At 36.5% G+C, this 19,159-nt stretch overlaps 2 protein-coding genes across 7 annotated transcripts in view; both read right to left on the bottom strand.

Moving 5' to 3' along the window:
- The window catches only part of DYNC1I2 (dynein cytoplasmic 1 intermediate chain 2), a 28,631-nt gene extending 28,348 nt beyond the window's left edge, over nt 1-283 (bottom strand). For 2 of the 6 annotated variants that reach the window (XM_005415858.2, XM_031057334.1), the window contains exon 1: nt 114-250. In XM_005415858.2, the coding sequence (XP_005415915.2) occupies nt 114-118 (5 nt within the window). In that variant the 5' untranslated portion in view covers nt 119-250. Of the gene's footprint in view, nt 1-113 lie in introns of all 6 variants that reach the window. The other 4 variants (XM_005415855.2, XM_005415859.2, XM_031057318.1 and 1 more) reach the window with 4 other exon arrangements.
- Nucleotides 284-12,216: 11,933 nt separating this feature from the next.
- Nucleotides 12,217-19,159, bottom strand: LOC102031697 (cytochrome b reductase 1). The gene is made up of 3 exons (XM_005415854.2): nt 18,954-19,159; nt 16,378-16,532; nt 12,217-16,171 (listed from the first exon to the last, which is right to left on the bottom strand). Exons 1-3 carry the CDS (start codon nt 19,110-19,112, stop codon nt 15,871-15,873), a joined length of 615 nt encoding a protein of 204 aa, XP_005415911.1. The 5' UTR covers nt 19,113-19,159; the 3' UTR covers nt 12,217-15,870.

Here is a 19,159-nt window from a genome sequence, read left to right as displayed (position 1 = left end):
TGCCGACGGCAGACGCCGAGGGTCAAACCAGCTCCGAAGGCGTTGCGGAATGCGCGGAAATCTACGGAAAGTGCGGAAGGACACTGAGATCTGTGCAGTAAAACACCCAATACCCCATTCGTCCGCACCGTCAGGGCCGGCAATCGGAAAGGAATTAACACGGAGAACGAGCGCGAAGCGACGCAGGAACCGGGCGGTTCCCGAGGCCCGGCGCCACACCCCTCTGGCGGGGCACTCGCTGGCGAAATCGCTTAGAGAACAACGACACCCAGCATGCAGCGCGCACCGCTGGAAGGCTCTCGTTGCCGATGCTCCCCGGGCGTGGCCGCGGCGCTGCCACGCGTTGCATGATGGGAGTTGTAGTCTTCTGGAGTGGGGACACGGTAGCACCCTGCACTCGGCGCCCGCAGGGCGCGGAGAGCGAGCGCCACCGCCTGCCGTGGAATGCGTGCGCGCAGGCGCGCCGTGCCCCGGTTCGCTGGGGGCGGGGACGCGCGGGGAGCTCCCCTCAGGGACGCCCCGGCAGCGGCCCCGGCAGGCAGGGCGGGCTGAGGCGGGATCCGTGTGCGGGATCCCTGTGCGGGACAGCGCCCTCGCCTCTGCTTTGGCTTCCGGGCAGTGAGGGACGATCCACGTTAGTCCCCTCCTGCAGCCGAGCGTGAAAACCAGTCACGTCGGTGGAACCGTACGGTTTTAACCGCGGGGCCCAGGTGCGGCCGGTAGCCATGATCCCTGCAGTGACCTGGCGATAACGAGTGTAAGAGCCTGGTGCGGTGTGGGCGTCAGGCCGTGACAAAATGGCCGCCGCAGATGGTGCTCGGTAGCCGGTGGCGTTGGGCCGCCCTGGCGACTTGGCGGATCCCACCGTGAGCGTCCTGCAGGAGTGAACTTACACAGCTCATTTTGATGCAGCTCCAAACTGGTAGCAAGTGACTTTGCTGTTTCCCACTCGTCCTAAATAAATAAGTATATTGTCCTTTGTATCCAATGGAAACCTCTATCAGAATCCTGTACCTGTTTTTGGTTACTGCTGGGCTAGTGCTGCTGACTTCTGTCTCGGGGGAGTGCAGGGTCCCCCAGCCTGCTGATCTGCCAGAACTGTGCCTACCAAAGCAGAATTGTAGGGAAGATTGCTGTTCACAACACCCTGTGAAACGAAACGTTTGGAGGCTATAACCCCAGAGCAGGTTAATTTTTCTGCTATTACAGAATTGGAATAATTTATTTGCAATGACTGGATCTACAAATAGTTATGCCTGGCAAGTGTATTTTTGAAACTTGTCCTGACAAGTCCTGGAAAAAGGCTTCATTGGCAGCCTGGCTTTGTAGCAGTCCTGCTAGGTACAATAAAGTGAACAGGTTGGTTGGTACTTCGCTGGGATAGCTGCTAGGAAAACTTCAATTGCTGCAGGAATCAGTCTTGATTATTTACTCCACTGTAGTGTTCCATGTGAGTCAGGATTTATACTGTACCTCAAAAAGTTTAGAAAAACCCTTTGTTGTTTAGATGGCTTCTGATAATTTAATAACCTTCATACATTTTGTAAGAGTTTCTCCCCTCTTTCCTGTTCCTGCTAGATGGACATATTTATTTTCTGTCGTGTCAAAATAAGGTGATGATGAATGATGGGTCCTTTCTGACATAAGAACCCTTTTGCAGTCTGGTAACCTTTAGCACAAAATATACACTAGTGAATGGTCCAGCACTTGAGGGTGATTCCCTGCCATGCACTGTAGAAAACAGGTTAACCAGCTGAAAAATTCCAAGTTCTCCTTTCTCAGTGTGGTCTGATATGGTACTCTCAATTTTTTTCTGTTGTGTGGTTAAGACAGGAGATAATGAGATCTTCTTAGTGAATACTGTAATTCACCAAAACCTGCACTAGTTCAAGTGATTTTATGAGAAAGTATGAGAAGTGCCAAGAGATCAGCCCAAAGGAACTATTTTCAGGTGTATTGTATGCTAGGCTATATTCTGCCCTCAGTTTGTGCACCTGTCTCTACTGACTTTTATGGAAGTTTGTGTACTCATCAAAAGAGGAAAATACATTTGAATATTTGTTAGGATGATAACAGATTCCTTTTGTATGGATTATGTTAGCAAAAAGATCAGAGGGTAAATAAGGAGACAGAAAGTGTGCAGTTTTTTATCTATTGTAACTGTTAGCTCTAACAGTTAAATTTTTGTATTTTCACATTGTTAAGAACTTAGATGAGTCACTGACTCACAGCATCAGTAAGGTCTATTCAATAAAGACTGGGAACATGGAGTCATTTTACTAAAGACAGAAATAATTTTTTTTCCTTTTCTGGTTCTTTCATGAGAAACTTGCCAATGTGTTGGCAGAAGCCCTGAAAAATTACATGCATTCAGAGTGCAGCTAAACTATGAAGCAAAGACATAAGCATCAATTTTTTAATGTAAAATTATTCTCACAATATCCCCTACTTCTTAGCTTAAATCTTTACTTTTAACATAAGTTGCAAGGCAGTAGATAGTTGAAAATGCATTTATTACTAGCAGAAGCCAGGCTCCATATTTACAAAGCACTTGAGCAGAAAGGAGATGGCAAGATTTGACTCAATGGAAAGATGAACACTAACATCTGTCAAGACCTGTGGTGATGACACCTATGGTTAAAAGCATTTTTTGAAGAAAAATTTGGATCTCTTGACTCTCAAAACCATGTGTCATGGGAAACATGGACACTGACTTAAGTCTATACAAGTTCACACACACACAAATACACACACACACACATATATATTCTTCTGGAACAAATCTACACATATAATTTGGTAGGTTTTGTTCTGTATTACATATACAAGGCATGGTCTAATCTGTTTAATTTTTTATAGCAATATGGCAAGAAATAAACAGCATTAGTTTTGTTCCTATTGTGTATGTCTCTAATGCTAACAAGCTCAACACATTAACAGACATGTTTGTAGGAGCAGAATGTATTTATGGCTGGTTTTGAAGTCAGTGGAAGTGTGTGATATTCAAGCAATACTGTCATTAATCACAAAAATTATTTTAAATTTCACTATAGTAATAGAGAATTCTCACTATTAGTTATACTAAAAATGGCTGCAATTCAGGAGTGATGTAAAAACATCTGTTATGTATGCTTAATTGATCATATATGTCCACAGACAGGTACTGATCAGCTGTTGTGATATATCTATGACAACAATTAAGAGTCCAAGAGGAAGTAAAAAATTCAGATCCCTGAGATTTTATCATTTTCTGGGTTTAATTTTTATGTTTATTAATAAATCTAGCATTTTGTAGTATTTCTTTCTCTGAGCCAAAAAAGCTTGTTGCTAGTACCTGAAAAAATTCATCTTAAAAGGAACATTTCTCCAGCTCTTGCCTTTGCTCTGGAATTGTGGGGTCAAGTGACTTAAGCCTTATCTTTTTCACCTTGATATCATGGGAGGAAGAGCAGTGTTTTGCCCTGGGTAACACAGTTTGTGTCACTGGTTACCAGGTTACAAATATGTCTTTATTTTCTCTTAGTTGCTTAGTGTGTTAAATTAAGTGACATGATTTCAATAGCAATATTCCTTACTGCTAAGGCTATGTGATTTGATATTTGAAAGGAAGCCTTTTGAGTGGAAGGCACCATATATAATTTGGAGTGTTATTAAAATCATATCTGCATGGAATAGTTCATAACTTTTGTCCTGACAAGGAGATCAACAACTGAATCATACCTATGTGGTTTCTGAGCTTTTCTTCCTGCCACATTTCAGAAGCTGGCAGAGTTATCCTTGTGACACAGGTGTGAAGTAAAGGGGACAAATACTACACAGAGTTTTACAGGAGTTGATTTAAGATTAGTCACAGATACTCAATTGATGGTTAAAAATTTCCCTTCCTTCTCTTAGTCCCATGATCAGTTCAGAAGAACCAAGTTTTCTTAAATATCAAACAGTATTTAGAAGTAAGCATTTTAAGTGAAGGCAAGCTCTAAATTTATGAAGTTAAAATATGACCTCAATAGGGTAGAAATTTTTATGGGCTGTTGTTTGAACTCCTGATATGCACTAAAGCAAATTTCATATTTATTTCCACAGGGAAAGCAAACTACTTTTCCTGGAAAAGGATCAAAAGCATCAGAGTGGATATGCTATGTTAATAATAGGAGGTGGGATAGTGAGGGTAGAGGAACTGATGGGACACTCACGGTTCAAAGAATTCAGCACTTTTCATTTATGCTGGAAGAAATGTAAATTATGTCACCCTCACCTCCTAGTGCAAAGTTATCACACAGACAATCACTAAGTGATACTGCTGACACTAAAATGGCTGGAATGTTATTTACTTCTATTTATTTCTTTTGGAAATCTTACAATATCTTATTGCAAATGAAACAAAAATCCACATATAATGGTGTAAGAAACAAAGGGTTGTCTGTATTTTCAATGCTGGATTATTGTTCTATCTCAATGCTAATTGAAATCCAAGATGTCTGTATCAAAACTGTAATGAGACACTGACAAATACCTTTCTGCCCCAGTGGAAATGTAATCTTTCTATTGAACATTTTGTCCTGGTAAATTCCATCTGCAATAGGCACAGGCATTTTGCATTTGAATCAAGAAGGTCACTCCTTTGGATCAGATGATATAGTGTACACTCCACTTGCCTTTAGATGAAATTGATCCTTTACTGCATTGAACATAAGACTGTGCATTTTTTACACCTAATTATCTTATTGTTTCATCTAAATGAATTTGGAATGCTAACACTACCACCCCTTTTTGATCTTTGCACATATCAGTGAGACAATTCTCTGAAAAGCCTTATTTCTTAGACAGGAATACTTTAAAAATATTCTGTTCCATTTCTTTTCTAAATAAACCAGAATAAAATCAGTGTTTCATTTATTGATAGAATTGAATATTTTGTAGCATTTCCCTCACTTTTGCAGCAGTAACACCATAGTTCTGTGTATAATTACTCAAACTTGTTTGAGTAATCTTCTTAGTACCTAGTAACTACATATTCAACATTTTGGTTGTTTTACTCATAAATAATGCCATTGACTTCAGTGAAGAGAGGCATCATAAAACTGAATGGCAGTTGCACTGTGTTCACTCTTCAATGTTAAAATTTTCATTACCTTTGGAAATGTGACTTTTTTATTCTTTTACTATAAAGCAAATTGTACTGAGTGTACATACAAAAGTGTGTAGATTATTTTTACAAAAACAAAGGGAAGAAATCTCTAGCTATGGAGGGGCTATTGTGAATGCATAAATAGCAGCTAGGTGTCTGCAGGTATGAACCTGTTCTTATTGAAATCAATGGAAATTTCACTGCTGAGTGCAGTAAATGCTGCATCAAGACCCCAGCTCTTTCCAAAAATCAATTAAATGCGTTCTTAATAGGCTTTCATGCCTTTGAAAATCTTTCTCTAAATTACAGATGGAAACCAATCAATTAGGCCTTAGAGTTCATTTTGTTAAAATAAATCCCACAATATTGTGCAAAATTAAATAAGATGCTTAAATTTGCTGGCTTTTATTTATCCAGAAAGATTAAGCAGTCATGACAATCTGTGATTGTCAAACCACCTTGTTTTATTTGCTAGAACATGTGGGACTCGATAGAATGCTGGCGTGATTCTGTGTGTTTTGGATTGTTTCTGCACTGTGAAGAACAGTGCTGGTACTAGGAAGTTGAGCAATGAGAAATTGCTCTGTCAGGACATGGACTAAAATTAATTTTAAATAGACTTTTTATGTGATACTGTATCAATTTGAAATTCTGATTTAGTGTCTGCTAAGAAAATGTTGAAAATGCTTTAGAATTTTCTTAACCAACTAAAGTTCAGTAATAGTGGATACAAAAAATATAATTATTAAGAAAGATTAAACAGTATTTAGTGTAAAAAGACTGGCTTGTTCTGATTGGTATTAATTTTGAATATTTCATTGCTCACAGGAGATCCAGTGATGGCTGAGGAATGACACAAGCTGGCAGGTGGTACGGGTAAGATTTGCATAAAGCGAATTTCTCCATTTCTGCCCTCTTCATCTGCTGTCATTCAGGTGCCATAGCTTGTTTCCTTAAACTGCATTATTGTGAAGTGTATATTTATCTGTATCACCATGAGGTCATAATATGTGTGTTTCACTGTGCTCTATTTACCTAGAACATATTCTTTTGAAATCTTAGCAGTATAACTACTGCTTTTATAGATTTAAAAATTACAGCATTAACGTGTATTTTGTGTTTTCTAATTTGTGATTAAGCTGTATTTTACCTAGATATGAGACAGCATATTTATTATTACAATTTTTCTATAAACGAAAATTATGTAATGTAGGTAACATAGCAATACTTCATACAGTAAGCATGTTACCTTATGCATAGTTCCTGTAGTAAAGATGTTGAGGTTGTTATTAATTTTATTTAATAAATTCAGATACTGAGTCAAGACAAAAGATGGTCTAAATACCTTAAAGTTATTACAAAACCAGAGAGAAGATAAACTTCAGGAGGAATTTCAAAACAGGAAAAAATTAAAAGTGGTGTTTGAGGGGTTATTATAATTAGGAGGGAAAAATTTTTAAAAATAATAAAAATAAGGAACTACTGCATTTGATAAGTATTTAATGAAACCAACTGTATCTTTATATACTTTAAAGTCTGATCCTCACGAACTACTGAGTGGTTCTCTTCAAACTAAAAACAGAAAAAAATGTGACAGCCTGAGAACAAGCACAATAGGTATTGGTCTAGAGATAATTTCTTTGAAAAGTTATTTTAAGCTAATGAGAAGTTCATAAAAGAAAAGTGCCATTTCATCCAAATAAGTGTAATAATATCAGCTAATGCAGAAACACATTCTGGGAAGAAAAAATAAGCGTTGCAATGCCTGGAATGGCCAGTATGAAATAGAGAAATGTGTCCAAGTGAATAAACATCAAATGAAGGATTATCCCTACTTGTGGAGAATCCATTCCAGCAAGTAATTGAACCATGGACTGCTGCATCTCAAATTTGTAGGACTCCCCAGAGAGCTAAAAGGGACTCTGCAGATTCTGTCATCAGTATGCCAAAGATCTCTGCTCTGTACTGTAGTGCTCAAAAGTAAGTGTTCCCCAGATTTCCATTTTTAAAGGACTTCTTTCAGAATACTGATCAAACCTTGGTGTTCTGAGTTTTTAAAGGAACAGTGAGGTTTTGCTGTTGTTTTGCATGTGAATGCAAGAAAGAAGTCCTGATTAAGGTTCTAAAATTAGAGCAAAAATGTTGTTATGTTCTGAAATAGCTTGAAAGGTAAACAGAAGGCTACCAAGTGTGTAGGCTAACCACAGAAAAAGAGAGAGGATAGGCGTTTAAAGAGAAATGTTTTATTCCGTACTTAGCTTCAAGTGAAAAGAGACTGTGCCAAGCAAATAACAGAAAGACAGCTAGGTGTGCAAAAATAGGTGGCAGGACACTGGGGAAGTGTGCAGGATGAAGCTTCTGAGACTGCTGAATAAAGGTGTGGGGTATAAATTAGAACTGATTTTGTACTGAAGGGTGTGCAAAACCATGATGCTAGAATATATTGATGCAGGAACATCCCACATATATTGCATATATCTCAAACACCTTCTAGAACATTGTGCTAGACCACACAACTGTCTTTTACTAGGATGCCTGTTTTGTTTGGAAAAGGATTGCATATGAGATTCTGTCTCTGAACTCAAGAGGTAATGTGATCTGTAGAATCAATACCACAAAAGACTTCACAATTTTACTGGATTTTTTTAACTTTGTGTTTTGTATTTCTCCTGCCACACGTTCAGATGGAAGGCTTACTCTACAGTATGTTAGACTTGTCATACCATCAGGAAACCTGTGACACATTTTAAAATTTCCTTTAGAAACTCAGTTCTCTCTTAAACACTGTTCACTGATTCCTTCTGCAAGCTTTTTTTACCTTGATTTTGATTTGATCCTGTGTACAGCTGCATAAAGATAGTGGATGAGGGTTTATCATACACAAAACTATTCTGAAGAGTCAAGAGATTTTAGCAGAATCTGCCACCAGCCAGAACTGTGCAGCCAAGTCCAGTTAAGATATGGTTAAATGCTTTTTGCCAACCTTGAATAAAAAATACTGTTGTAAAACTGACAACAGCTAAGAAACAGAAGCATATATTTAAGTCAATGAAAGCTAATTGGATGAGCTCTCTGTGATCAAATTCAGTGTGATTTGGTTGTATATCCAGAAAGGAAGCTTCATGTTAATGAAAGCTAGATTTCAAGTGACACTGCGATGAATTGAAGCAAGTCTTTCCCAGTGCTTCTTGACCTAGTAAAACATAAAAGAGTTTTCATTTTGTTTATTCTGTAATAAATGGCTGCATGTGTATGATAACAATGCATAAACCGTATTGACTTGCAGAATGTTAAGCTCACTTTCTAGATGAGATTTTTCCTTATTTCAAGCAACAAAGAAGTATGCATAATTTTATCTTTGGGTGGATTTACGAGAAGAATTTATTTTCTTTGCAAATCATGGCAAATTGAGACTTAGTTTAGGGTTTTACATTTTGCTGTCTTGCTTTTAGGGTGGAGTCTTGCCTTGCTTGGGAAATTCCCTGCATTTTGATGCAAACTTTTTCTAGTGTCTCAAAAAATTGCATTTTCTGTGGGCACTGTGGGTTAACAGAAGACAGCTGTCTGACAGCTGGCTGTAAATAATTTCAAGTTGCACAAGTCTGCCTTATAAGCAAAAATCTTGCCCTGTTTAAATGTCTAGAGAAGGTAATTAAAAACTGCAGAATGTGCAAAAGGCTATACAGACAATGAATTGCTAAAATAATTGTAATGATGCACAGTTCTACACTCACCCTTTTCTCTCTGCTGAAGGACACTGTGTAGAAGGCAAATCTCTGTCTGACAGATTCTGATGAGAGTTTTTGTTAATTACACTTACATTACAAGGGGCACTGTGTCACTTCTATATAAAAACAGTACATTGCTTCCATTATAGTTGGACATTTGCATGAAACCACAAATAGTTTCTTTGCTTATCTGTGTTCCTGCCTTGAGACCAGTAGCTTTCTTGCCTTTTATGAGTTGGAGCATAATCTAAAATTGAGGATGAATAAAATAATTGACCAAGAATATAGCTTCAGATATTATTGTCTATGTGCCCCACTCTGTCTTTCCCTTTTCTGCCTCTCCCTGGGGGAAAAGCAGTTATCTTCCTTATGCTAAATCCAGTTCCTATCCGTAGCAATTGTAAATCTTGGCATCAGTCTCACAGCAGAATAAAAAGTCAGATCAGCAGGAAGCTTCCACAGCAGAGCAACAGGCAGCTCCAGGAGGAGGAAAAAAAAACTACAAGAAAAAAAATCTTTTCAAACTCTTCCATTTATTTTCTTTCAAAAATAAAGGATTCTACTCATTAGAAACAAACCCTCAGGTTTCCTTGTATTTTTAAAGATAATATGGCTTCAAAGAATGACAACTCCTTATTCAGCCAGCCTTTCAAAGCCTTTTATTTCAAAGCTTCTTTCTGAATAAACAAATCTATAAAGAGAACAAATTGAAGTTTCTTCTTTTCCTAGTGTTTTACATAGAGGCTACACAAGCTGTCTTCTCTCAAAATGAGTCAGACTTGAAATTACAAAGTAACCAAAAATCGTTGGATGTAGCTGGTGGAATTAATTTTGTGTATTTTATCTACAGACTGGCTCTAAAGCCTCAAAAATATTTTTAATTGAAAATTCAAAATTTTAGATCAAAACCCCAAGTTATTTTTTATTACTGTTATTATTTGCTTAGGGATGTTTAAATATTTACAGATAGGCAAAAGAACACTAAATATAATAAAAATAACTATCATAAGCAAGGTGACAATGTAATAAAACTGATAGTAGGGTTTGCGATATAATTTGAATTTGTACTTATTGGGCTGATGTACAAAATGTCTTTATAACCATTTATTACGTTCCACAGGAGCTTACTTCAGAGTGAATTAGTCCTTTAAGGCATTAGGAGAACTGTCCTACTCAGACTAAAGTGAGCTACCCTCCCCAGGATGAGAGATTGATTAGGTTTTAAACCAGAGAAAATATATTGAGAAATATAAAGATTTTGTTGCTAGAGCAGAGATTCAGGGAATACAAAGATAGGAGTAAAATGTCCTCAGAAGAACTGGAGAAAGGAGTTTGGAATAAGAGGGGAATGTTAATTAGTGAATGGAGCACATGTACCTCAGTGGCTTGGAAAGCATAATGTTAGAAAGTGCAAAATAATACAGTTTGTAGGAACATGTGCAGAAATGTCTGAATGCTCACAGGATTGTAGTCACCTCTTCACTTAGGAAGACCAAGGCATTGCTGTGATGAGCTCAAACCATGTGTAGATTCCTTGATAGAGTTTCCTATAGTTAGTACCTGAATTACAGTTGAAAATAAAATAGAGGTTCAAACAGAGTACAAAGACTCCATGATGGCTGACATAGGCTTACGAAGGAAGGAATCAAAAGCACTCTGTGTGATTCTGTGCCAGAATATTTGACTTCATTCTAAAAGCAGGTACAAATGGAGTACAAGTGCAGTCAGAGACTGGAGTAACAGGGAATTCTCCTTTCCCTGAAGATAGCTAAGAACTCTGGAAGCAATTCTTAAAAATACCTTTTTTTTCAAAGTGAAGTAACTCTGTGGAGTTACAATCCAAAGGCCGTTTTGGTAGTGCTTGCCACCTAGTGGATTACTGCTTGTATGCACATATGAGCAGGATCATCTGCCACAAAAACAGACCATCACACTATTAATCACTCTAATGTTTGATTATATCCTGCAGAATTTGAGTACTACTCAATGGAGTTTTTTATTTTGTTGAATGAAAAGCTTGTGAGAATTGAACTACAAATTGCAAACATTTTGAAAACTTTTATTTGACAGCTGTATTTGCAACTATGACATGACTTGGTGACCAGCAAAATAATGAAATTTGAGAGCCAATGATTAGTCAGTGTAAGTGACCATGGACTCAGCTGTAAACATGCTAACATATGTTGGCTGAGGCTCTATGATGAGTACATTTGGTGAGCATAACTGAGCTTGTTGAAATTTATACCCATTGTTTTTGCTTCTTCTATAACAGTTCACTGGGGCCCTGTCATTTTTTTAGATTTCTGGTTTGTATATAGTAGTAACTGGATTTTTCAACATTACCTCTCCTCTCCTCTCCTCTCCTCTCCTCTTCTCTTCGCTGAATTGCCTGGAATAGTTGTCATCTGTTTTGTTGACCTGGACTCGAAATTCTACCTGATTAATAGTTTACCCCTCATTACTGCCCACTAGTCTTACAGAGATCACAAGTGTTGCTCATACCCTAACACAGTGCAAATATCTGTATTGTAAGTTACAAGGGTTCCCTCCACTACTTAAAAAAAAAAACATTTTTCCACACAAATTTAGTCCTCCTACCAAAATTTGTGTCCCCTCTTTCAATTTTAAATACAGGTTTGAATGTTAGGTTTGAATACAACAGGTTTTCCGCTACATTGATGTTTGTAATGGTATGGTTTTTTTAATCCATGATGATGAAAATGTTGGAAAATTTTAGCCAACAGCTTATCGTATTCACAAATAATTTATGCTCTATGCTTTCAGGAGAATTTTCAATTAAACTTATTAAACTCAAGAATACCTTAATACTTAGTTGTTACTAATATATTCATACAGATGATTTTACTTTTATAGCATTTTATGATCATTAGCCTATTTATGAGTAACTTGATATGCGGATGTTGAATTGGGTAGGATTCTATGGGGTCTGTGCTTAGTCTGGCTGTTACTTATCTGAGGGTATTTCAGTCTTACAGTGCATTATGTTACCATTAAATATCAGAATTCTTGATCTTCCCAATTGCATTCTCATGACAGGATAGTTTTGGTTTGTTCTTTACCTCCCTCTAACAACTGCTGAGGAAATTCTGTTATGGTCAGAAGGTGAAATACTAATTGTTTATACAGTGAATTCTTTCTGTTAAATACTATATTCCTAAGACTACAGGCTACATAAATTTCATCATAAAGATCAGCATAAATAGTTGGAATTAAGACACATGTAAGAAACTTTGTACAACTGTCCTCCTGTTTTCAAAAAGTAATTTACGAATAATTTGATTTTTATCAAAATTTATAAAGTTATACTTTGGTACCATAATAAAAATCTGTACTCAGTAGTATCACAAGCTCAAAAAATCACTTTTATTAATATATAAAAAAGAATAAGGAAAACAGGCATTATAATTAAATATTTGCTCTCATCTACAAATAAGTACTTTGGATAATAAAATAAATTTTTAGATTCTTGTGAACAGTTAAAAACAGAGGAAGGAATGTTCTGAAATAAAAGCAAAAGAGAGAGACTTCTGAAATAGAAAATATTTGGCAATATCTTAGTCACTCAATAAAATATCCATGTAAACAAGTAATCCATATTTACATTATCATATGCAATATTCTTGGCTACATGTAGTAAGATGTATACATGTAATTACATTCAATTTTAGAATCTAATTTGCACCTTCATTTCTCAGTTCCTTAATGTTGGAAAAAACACTCTTCTGCTTCTGTGCATAGTACTGTATGACAGCATGTAAATACAGTATTTTTTTTTCCCAGGCAACTTAAAAAGATAGCACTTTCAATGTTAGGTTTTGTAACTTCCTGTTTTTAATAGGAATCCAAACCTGGAATGTAAGCTCTACAACCACGTTCCTGTAAAAACAACCATATAGACGATTTCCAAACATGCAGAAAAATACCCAATGAAAAAGCTAGAGTTCTACCTTCCATTTGTATCTCTGAAAATACATTTTCATTTCCTATGTTGCTACTGTATTTATATAACTCATAAATACAGGTAAGAAAGTTTGCATGACAGGAAAGTTAATGGAAGGCCACTTTGAGGAGCAGGTTTAGGACTATTACTCTCCAAAGAGTAATACCTAAGCATAGTACCTATGCATTTTTATTTAACATTGAACTAACCTCATTTTTTTACAAGGATACTTAGAGGCCTTTTAAATCAATTTAGAATTAAGCCAGAAGTCTATAGTATGTTTTGTCAATTTTAAATTGCACACACCAAGGTTGATCAAGGTTTAGGAGCTCACAGCTACTGCATCTCATGGGAGCCTTCCAAAGATCAGCAGCCAGAATGCCCATGAGATATCACTGATTATCAATTCCCCAAATGGAATCTTCCAGCTTCCGCTGAGTTGCTACTATCATGTTTAACCTCTAAGTTGAAAACCTAAATTATGTTCTGGGAGGCTCCCCTCAAAAGGTTGCTAATTCTTGCTTTTCAGTTAGTTTTATATCACAGAATCACAGAATGGTTGCAATTGGAAGGGACCCAGAATGATTATCGAGTCCAGCCCTTAAGGAAATGGCCCATCTGGGGTTTGACCCCACAACCTTGGTGTTACTTGTACCTTGCGCTTCATGAGAATAGAGAAGTAAAGAAATGCCACCATTCTTTTTTCAAGTAGCATTCCCCTTGAACAGTACATGGAATAAAATGGAAACCAGAAGGCATGGTGCTTATTTAACAGCATATAGAACCAAGCACCTAAAAGCTGTTCATTTCAATACATTCAACTCAGTGCTGTAACAAAAGAAGTCATGGATTCTGTGTTTTTTCCAGTACACTGTACCGTTACTTTCTTCCAGAACAATCCCTAGGCAACTGACTACTTTCCATACAAACATATGCTTTTATTATGTGAGCTAGTACTATGCAAGGATTGAGTGAGCTCATTTTCACAGGTGGATGAGACACAGTAACAGGCCAATACATAACAATTTAAAATGCTGTTGCCTGTGTGAGTGCAGTATAGAAAGCCACATAGTAAATTACTGCAAGTGACCTCTTTTATTCACTTTCTCTGTCATGCTTCACTGTTTGATTCATTGCACATAGTGGGACTGGAGGAATGCTCACACATTAGTTTAGCAGTTTAGATTAGTGTTCCTTCTGTCATACCTGAATTGTACATTAAAAGCAGGTCTTTTCTACAGTGGAAAAATACACCAATGTGAGGTTGTTCCCAGTCACCCACAAACATAAGTGAAACCATAGAACTCTGGGATGTGGTCCTTGAGTACCAAATGGTGCAGCAGAAAAGTTTTTAAAATATTTTATTATGCTAGCTTTCTATACTGCATTCACCAAATAATAAAATATTATTACAAATCAAATACCAGGAACTGAGGCACTTCTTGTCAGAGAAGACCCAAAATAACTCAAATGTCCAAAATAGTTTGTACTAACACACAATGAACTACAAAAATGGCACATTTGTTGAAGGCTAATGTATTAAAATGTTTTTAAAAGCTGGAGTAGATAAAAATTTATGTAGTATTTAAAAATAGGAAATTATTTGCTGTCTGCAACTATCTATATTCCAGCATGAACAGTGGTAAATTTGTATTTGTAGTGGGCTCTGCAGCTTTTACAAGAGATAATAGAATGGCTCATCATTTTGGACATGTGCAGTCCAAATAATCTACTATAATTATTCTTCCATAATAGTAAAAGTATAAATATTGTTTGTTCCTGTGAAATTACTGAATGAGCATAATACATTAATACTTCAATTACTAGAAAGAGCTATAAAGGTAAAGTGCCAGTAGGGACTCTTCACTATTTAGAGAAAATTGCATTCTTTAAAACTGTAATTTCAAATTAAAAAGTCATAGAGTTTGTATAGATTTCTTACAGACTAAAGCATGTCTTCATGCCTGTGATAATAATGCTTTTGATGTCAGTGTGGAGATACCCAAACTGGCTTTCCGTTAACAGGCAGCATTTTATTAAAAGAACAAAGCTCACCTGTGGCTCAGAGAAAGTATTTCTCACTTGAAGACAATTTTTTTTCTGTGAGACTAATAGCTGATTTTTCTGGTTTCTAACCTCCTAATTTCTAGTCTAGTACCATAAATCAACAGAACTGTGCAATCAAATAAAGATACTAAAATGCTGCCTTCTGGGATAAAAGGAAGACTTAGTTTAAGTGATACATTTTCTAAGTGTGTTTCTATAGCTTTTAAATAAGACAAATTCTGCATTTGGATGTCTTAACATTTCTTAGATTACACTAATAATTGCACATAATTCAAAGCCAAATATTATCTGTATACAGTGTATTTGGAAGAATTTGTTGAAAGGTCAACAGATACATTCTGATTTAAAAAAAAACAACTCCAAAAACCCCCAGAAGTTTCTAAAGGAAGTATAACATTTTATGAAGATATCTAGCAAACTTTTCTTTTTTTTTAATTAAAAATTTTAGAATAAACATTTTTATGAAGCAACTCTGTAAAGTGCAGAATGACCTCAAGCAGCCAGTCAAGGGGTTAATCAGCTAGAGAAATCAGAGCTTTAAAAAAGTGAACATTACCAGGAAATGTTGTGTGTGACAAACTAAATTATTCTATGTGGTATACTTCATGGCTGATTCATAACTTGCAAAAGCACTCAAGAGCAAAATTTAGTTGGAATCTTGTTAAATTTTTCATGACTATAAGAGATATAAGCATTAAATTAAGAAGTGATATGTAAGACAGTTTCCAATTATGTGATTTTCCCATTATGTGATGTCATTCATGCTCTTGTTTTTTTAAACAAGGCATGCACTAGTCATGGACCAATAAAATATGCTTGGGACTTACAGCAATTTAAATACATATGCAGAAAACTTGAGTATCTTTCAGCAAGCCATACTGAAAATGAACCCCCAACCTACTTATATATCAATATAACTACATTAGAATGACCCTCACCAGGGGGAATTTGGAGGTATAATAGTACTTCTATTCTGTGTATTTTCTTTACATAGTTGATCTTAGTCCTGCTTCATCATGTTTGATGTTTTGTTTTCTGGCTGCTTCAGTATTGCTCCTCAGATCAGATTTATCTGCATTACTACTGTTTGTCATTGTGGATTCTACTTCTGTGCCTTCAGGAGTTGCTCCAATGGGCCTCAGAATTTTAGCATTCTCTGCTGCGGGCCGCTTCCAATGGGGCCTGCTTGCCATCCACAAAATAAGTGAACCAAATATGACAAGCAAAAGACCAAGGCAGTTGACCAAAGTTGCTTCTGGTGGGGATTCACTGTATGCAGGATTTGTCCTTTGAAAGGGGAAAAAGAAAGAAGAGGTCAGAAAAGGTTGTTTTAAAGACAATGCTGTTATAAAAACAGCAGTCTCCAGCTAGGTAGGTCTTTTAATACAAACAAAACAAAACAGTGTCCCAGTACTGGATGCTTATTATTCTGGGCAAATGGAAGTGTATTTGCAATGAATAGCCTTAATAAACAAGTGGAAACAAATACTTACAATGCAAATATAAGCTTTTCTGTGATTCCCATGAGAGCTGTTGCAATCACTGTTGCAAAGATGGTGAGACCTGAATAAACGTGTATTGGCATGAGAGCTACGCGGAGACGAACTGGAGCAAACGGGAGCAGAAAGACAGCAAAACCCAAGAACAGCTACGACCAAAACAGATTCATAGTTAGGGCTAGATGGAAAACAAGCTGCACTTCTCAAGCAGAACAAACATAATAATAAAATTCCATTCTATTATGTCTTCAGGTAAAAATTTGAAAATAATTGGCATTTCTATTTTTGAATGTGTTTCCTATCAAAATCAAAGCAAAATTCTGGATTAGCACTTGGGAAGAAGACATTAAATATTTTATAAATTATCCTACGTAATATCAGTGTCCAAACTTACTGATATTGCTAAAACTCCAACCAAACCAAGTACTGGAAACACAAGTTTTCAGTGTCACTAATTCACTAATATAGTAAAGGTGTGAGGAGCCACACTTTCACAGTCTCGTTGAGTCCTGTTCTCTCTATTGTATATTTGCACATAAAGGAACACCAGAAGACAGTCTAACCTTCTGACTTGAGTGGATTATATAATTTTATCTTGTTAGAATTTCAGTTAAATTTAAGTGCCTATCTTTAGAAGGGGAATGGTCTCTCAATATATTGATCACATGGCATTTACAGAGTGAAGACATGTATGGGTGGCATCAAGTTGTTCAGGGTCATTAGTCCTCCTATTAGCACTAATTTTGTGATGGAAAATAACCCATCATGTGCCATGGCTGCATCCACAGGCTTGCCCAGTCATGCTGAGGTTGCAGCCCTTCTTTAGTTTGTTTTGCTGTTACTCATCCCTGCTGCTAAATTAGGCAGAGTGCATGAATTTGTATTTCATCCTGCTTTAACTCAGTCCTTGCTTTATCTTTCCATAATGGATTAGAGAGCCTGATATTTTCTCCCTGGGCAGCTTTTTAGTACACCATAATCAAATCATCTCTTAATCTTAGATCTTCTAAACAGCTGGAGTTTTTAAAGTCTTGCAATGGAAAATAGCTTTTCCAGCCCACAAATTACTTTTCCAGAATTTCTTTGGGTTTGTTGCTTTTTACTTTTCTACATTTTTGCCCTATTCTTACATTTATGTCAGTGTACTATACAGTATTAACCTACAGTTGGCTAATTACAATATAGTTACAATATTGCAGGCAGAGTATTATGTGAGCATACGACTGACATGCCCCTTCTGGTAAGTGCCAAGTGATTTCTCTGTTAACAAAGACACTGCTTTATGACTATTCTTTATAGTGCTCAGTTGCTTAACAAACATCAGTCTCTGACTGGAGATTTACATCCCAGATTGGAGGAAGGAACACCAAGAATCTTTTGATGTGACAGGCAAGGCATTAAGTGACATTGATCATGTTTATAGTAGCAAAATGAAAAGTAGAACTAAGATTTTAGTCACAATTCTTCATTTAACCATTAGAAAAAATACTGATACTCAGTGATGTGGCAACACAGACTTCCTTGAAATAGCTGCATTATTAGGACAAACTTAATTTTAACGTGGTTTTTTCTTATTCATTCATATTCATTCTTCTTTATTTATTCAGCTGTAGAGAATATACTCAACAACGCTGCAACATGCTTTCTTTTTTTATAAATATTAAAAACACTATTTCAATGCTGTTTCCTGTACCTCTTGGCCTGAGCAGTGAAGAATAAAGTCCAGAACCCAAATACCTTAGCTGAGGCTTTCCTGTGCTTGATCATAGATAATTAAGTCTTTTTTTCTTTTTAGTGTTTTGGGAAAAAAATATTTGAAGGAACAAAATAAATTTCCGTAGTGTAATAACAGTATAGGGGGTTCAGAATGTATATGCAGAAGCATCTGTATGTGTTCTGTAAATTTCAGGGCATGGTTACTCTTCTTTGCCAAATGCAAAACACATTAAGTTAGTTCATTTTACATTACAATAATGCTAATTCTCTGCCAAGAGGAGCAGTTAAAAGCATGCCCACAAACATCTATCAAAGTTCTGCCGATTCAGGAAAACTGGTTAGCCAGTAGTAGCTCATTCAGGTGTCAGATCCTTTACATCTCTACTGCTCCCTGATGAACTTGTTTTGGTGATTAGAAAAGTCTTGAGGCCAAGTGACTATTTAAATTTATGATAGCTGAAAAACAAACAAACAAACAAACAAACAAACAAAAGCTGTTTCTTCATTTGAGACTTCCTTAATAAATGCTCTAACTGTATTTAAATATGCTGCCAACAAACCAAGTAACTTGCTGTAAATTCAGGAGTTAACAGGGCTTAGAAACACACTACACTGTAACTGTATTGTAGGTTAATGGCCATTATGCCAGCAAATAAATAAAATAGGCTTAAAAATGCATTTTTCTTCAAAGTCAGTGATCCAGTATTTGTACATTTACATAATAATTTGCCAAATCAGAGTGTAAAATGGCTATCCCAGTAGTTACAATGTACTAGCAAGAGCCTATTTTGCCTGAATTACTAAAAACATTCTTCAAATTTACAACCTGTTTATAAATACAGTTAGATTCTGACCTGGAGAGAATAAAATATAACAGCAGTCAGCCCAATCCAGCTGTGCAGACTGTACATGTTAGGAATGTTCTTGGCATTGTGGAAATCAAACACGGCTACCATAGAAACAATTGCAAGAATCATAGCTATAGTATTTAATCCAGCATGTATGAACTTCATTAGGAGTTTGCTGCACTTCCAGGTCCAGGGCAATCTGTACACAATAA

This window comes from Geospiza fortis, unplaced genomic scaffold (assembly GCF_000277835.1).
Source record: "Geospiza fortis unplaced genomic scaffold, GeoFor_1.0 scaffold112, whole genome shotgun sequence".
NCBI lineage: Eukaryota > Metazoa > Chordata > Aves > Passeriformes > Thraupidae > Geospiza > Geospiza fortis.
This window is presented reverse-complemented; position numbering and strand designations above follow the sequence as displayed.